Source organism: Nerophis ophidion, linkage group LG18 (assembly GCF_033978795.1).
Source record: "Nerophis ophidion isolate RoL-2023_Sa linkage group LG18, RoL_Noph_v1.0, whole genome shotgun sequence".
In the NCBI taxonomy this organism is placed as follows: Eukaryota; Metazoa; Chordata; class Actinopteri; order Syngnathiformes; family Syngnathidae; genus Nerophis; species Nerophis ophidion.
Genome location: NC_084628.1, coordinates 6,198,378 through 6,200,877, shown reverse-complemented (window position 1 = coordinate 6,200,877; position 2,500 = coordinate 6,198,378). Strand labels below are relative to the sequence as shown.

General features: G+C 41.0%; 1 protein-coding gene across 3 annotated transcripts in view; it reads left to right on the top strand.

The window, feature by feature from the left end:
• Window positions 1–2,500, top strand: part of slc1a5 (solute carrier family 1 member 5) — a 98,295-nt gene that overhangs the window by 82,269 nt on the left and 13,526 nt on the right. For all 3 annotated transcript variants that reach the window (XM_061878619.1, XM_061878618.1, XM_061878617.1), the window contains 2 exons: window positions 93–259; window positions 462–695. In XM_061878619.1, coding sequence (XP_061734603.1) covers window positions 93–259; window positions 462–695 — 401 coding nt within the window. The remainder of the gene's footprint in view (window positions 1–92; window positions 260–461; window positions 696–2,500) is intronic.

Below are 2,500 nucleotides of genomic sequence, written 5' to 3'. Positions count from 1 at the left end.
TATTTGATTAGTGTTATTCCCGACAGTAATAAATAACATAAACCTGATTATTACTCAGACCATAATCGTTGCATCCTTATCTGTTCATTTAGGTTCCCTTTGGAACAGACCAGGACGGCATGAATATTCTGGGCCTGGTGGTGTTTGCCATCGTGTTTGGCGTGGCATTGAGGAAGTTGGGGGAGGAAGGCGAGATCTTGATAAAGTTTTTCAACTCCTTCAACGAAGCCACCATGGTGCTGGTCTCCTGGATCATGTGGTACGGAAGAAAGGAGCTTTACTATTTCTCGTACTTTATTGTCATTGTTACAGTTAATGACATGCAGCAAGTAATAACAAACGCACAGCCTAGCTGCAGAATTAAACTCCACTCTCTCCGCTTGGCCGTATTTTTTAACTGCCCTCTTGAGTAAAAAGTGTTACGGTTACATAATGCCTTTTGTGACCCTCTTTTTTTCCAGGTATGCCCCTGTAGGTATCATGTTCCTTGTTGCTGGCAAGATTGTGGAGATGGACGAAGTCGATAAGCTGTTTGCCAGCTTAGGGAAATACATCGCTTGCTGCATTGTCGGACACCTCATCCACGGCGGCCTGGTATTGCCCGCCATCTACTTGGTCTTCACGAGGAAGAACCCATACAAGTTCTTGTGGGGGATATTCACAGCTCTGGCCACGGCTTTTGGAACGGCCTCCAGGTATTCAAAGTGCACACGCCCACTCCAGGATTCAGTGATGTAAAGGTTAACTGCACTTTTTGGGAATTTTGCCTATCGTTCATAATTATTATGAAAGACATGACGGATTGTCAGGTTCAAACACTGATGACCTCTATTAAACAGACAAGAAGCAAGGAATCATGCAGAGACAGAGATAAATCTTGCTCAATTGAGTAGAGACATGTTTTGGGATGTACTCTAGTTACAGATCTACGTTCTAAAAGTCCAGCCTACGTGCTTAACCTATTTATTTGGGAGGTTCCTGGTTACATCACTGAAGACGTTGCTGAGGGAAGGGGGTAATCTCGACAACTCCAGTTAGACACAATATATGATTATACAGAAATGCAAATGTGCTGACAGGCGCAAGATCACCTTGTCTCTGCTCCGTCTGCGTTACGGTAGTCGATGTTCGGCCTTGGCAGTCAGCAGACCGATTCTGGAAAAAAAAACATTGATACAAGACTGGCTTGCAGTCTTTTGGATTGCCAGCTTTGCACAGACAAAGAAAAATACAATTTCAGCACAATTGATAATAACTATAGCAACGTCCCTTAAGCATAAGAGTTGTGTGATAATATATACATAATTATTCTTACACGGATGTTTTTTTTTTTTATGCGTTGTAAATTGAATTAAATTAAATAAAGGTAAATAAAACGTTGCTCTCAACTGAGCCTCTAATCCCACCATAAAATCCAATAAATGACCATTGAAAAATCGCCAATAATACTCCATTTACATTTAGTGACTTGAATATTAACCCAAGTATTAGGGATTTTGATAATATACGCGCTAATGCACACAAACTTTTATAGCGGCGGCGTGATCACTACTGTGTCTCCCTATGTTTACATCATTTGGTGGTCTGCTGTTTCCTCGCTTCCCTGCTCCTTGGAAGTTTATTCTGGATCAAAAATCATGCCTTTCACCTGGAAAGTAGATGGCTGATATAGAGTTGGGTGATATACTCTATATATTGCGTGTTTGTCTCTGTGCGATATAGAAAATGACTATACCGTGATATTTGAGTATACGTTTTCATCTCTTTCTTTCTTGTCTCTCCTTCTCACAGAGACATAAAACAAGCACACCTTCTTACATACAAATACGCCCTCGCAGAGCAGACTGGTAGCGGCATGGGTAACGTTAGCTGTGGTGCGAGTGGTAATGCGAGAGAAAGAAGGTGCGAATCTGGTAACAAATTAAGGAAGAACTAATTCCCAAGAAAAACAGCAGGGGGTCCATCGTCTGGCGGTGGTTTGGCTTCAAGTGGGAATATGTCGAACAGACAACCGTAATTTGTCAAGTGTGGGGCAAAAGCGTTGCTACAAAAAGTAGCATTACTGCTAATATGTAGCATCATTTGAAAAGTCACCTGCTAGAGAATGAAGAGTGCTTGAAACTCTGCATGTCAACATCTCCATTCGGTGCCACGCCAACAAAATGCCGAGGCAACCATTTCCTCATCAACACCGTATGAAAAAAATAGTCCACAACAGAAAGCGATAATGTCTGCAGGAACCTACCACATAGCAAAGGACATACATTATTTGATTTCCTATTATGCAGCTCATTTTTATATGACAGTTATTGAAATATATTGTGTGACATCATGCACAAAAGTGCACTTTAAATATGTTTAAAGCTATTGTAGTGGTGTTCTGTACAAAAAGTGCACTTTAATTTAGTGTAGTTTTGATATGTCAGCATAGTGACATCATGCACAAAAGTGCACTCATAGCTTGTTTTAAAATGTCTCTGACAATCTTGCGCTTTCTCTT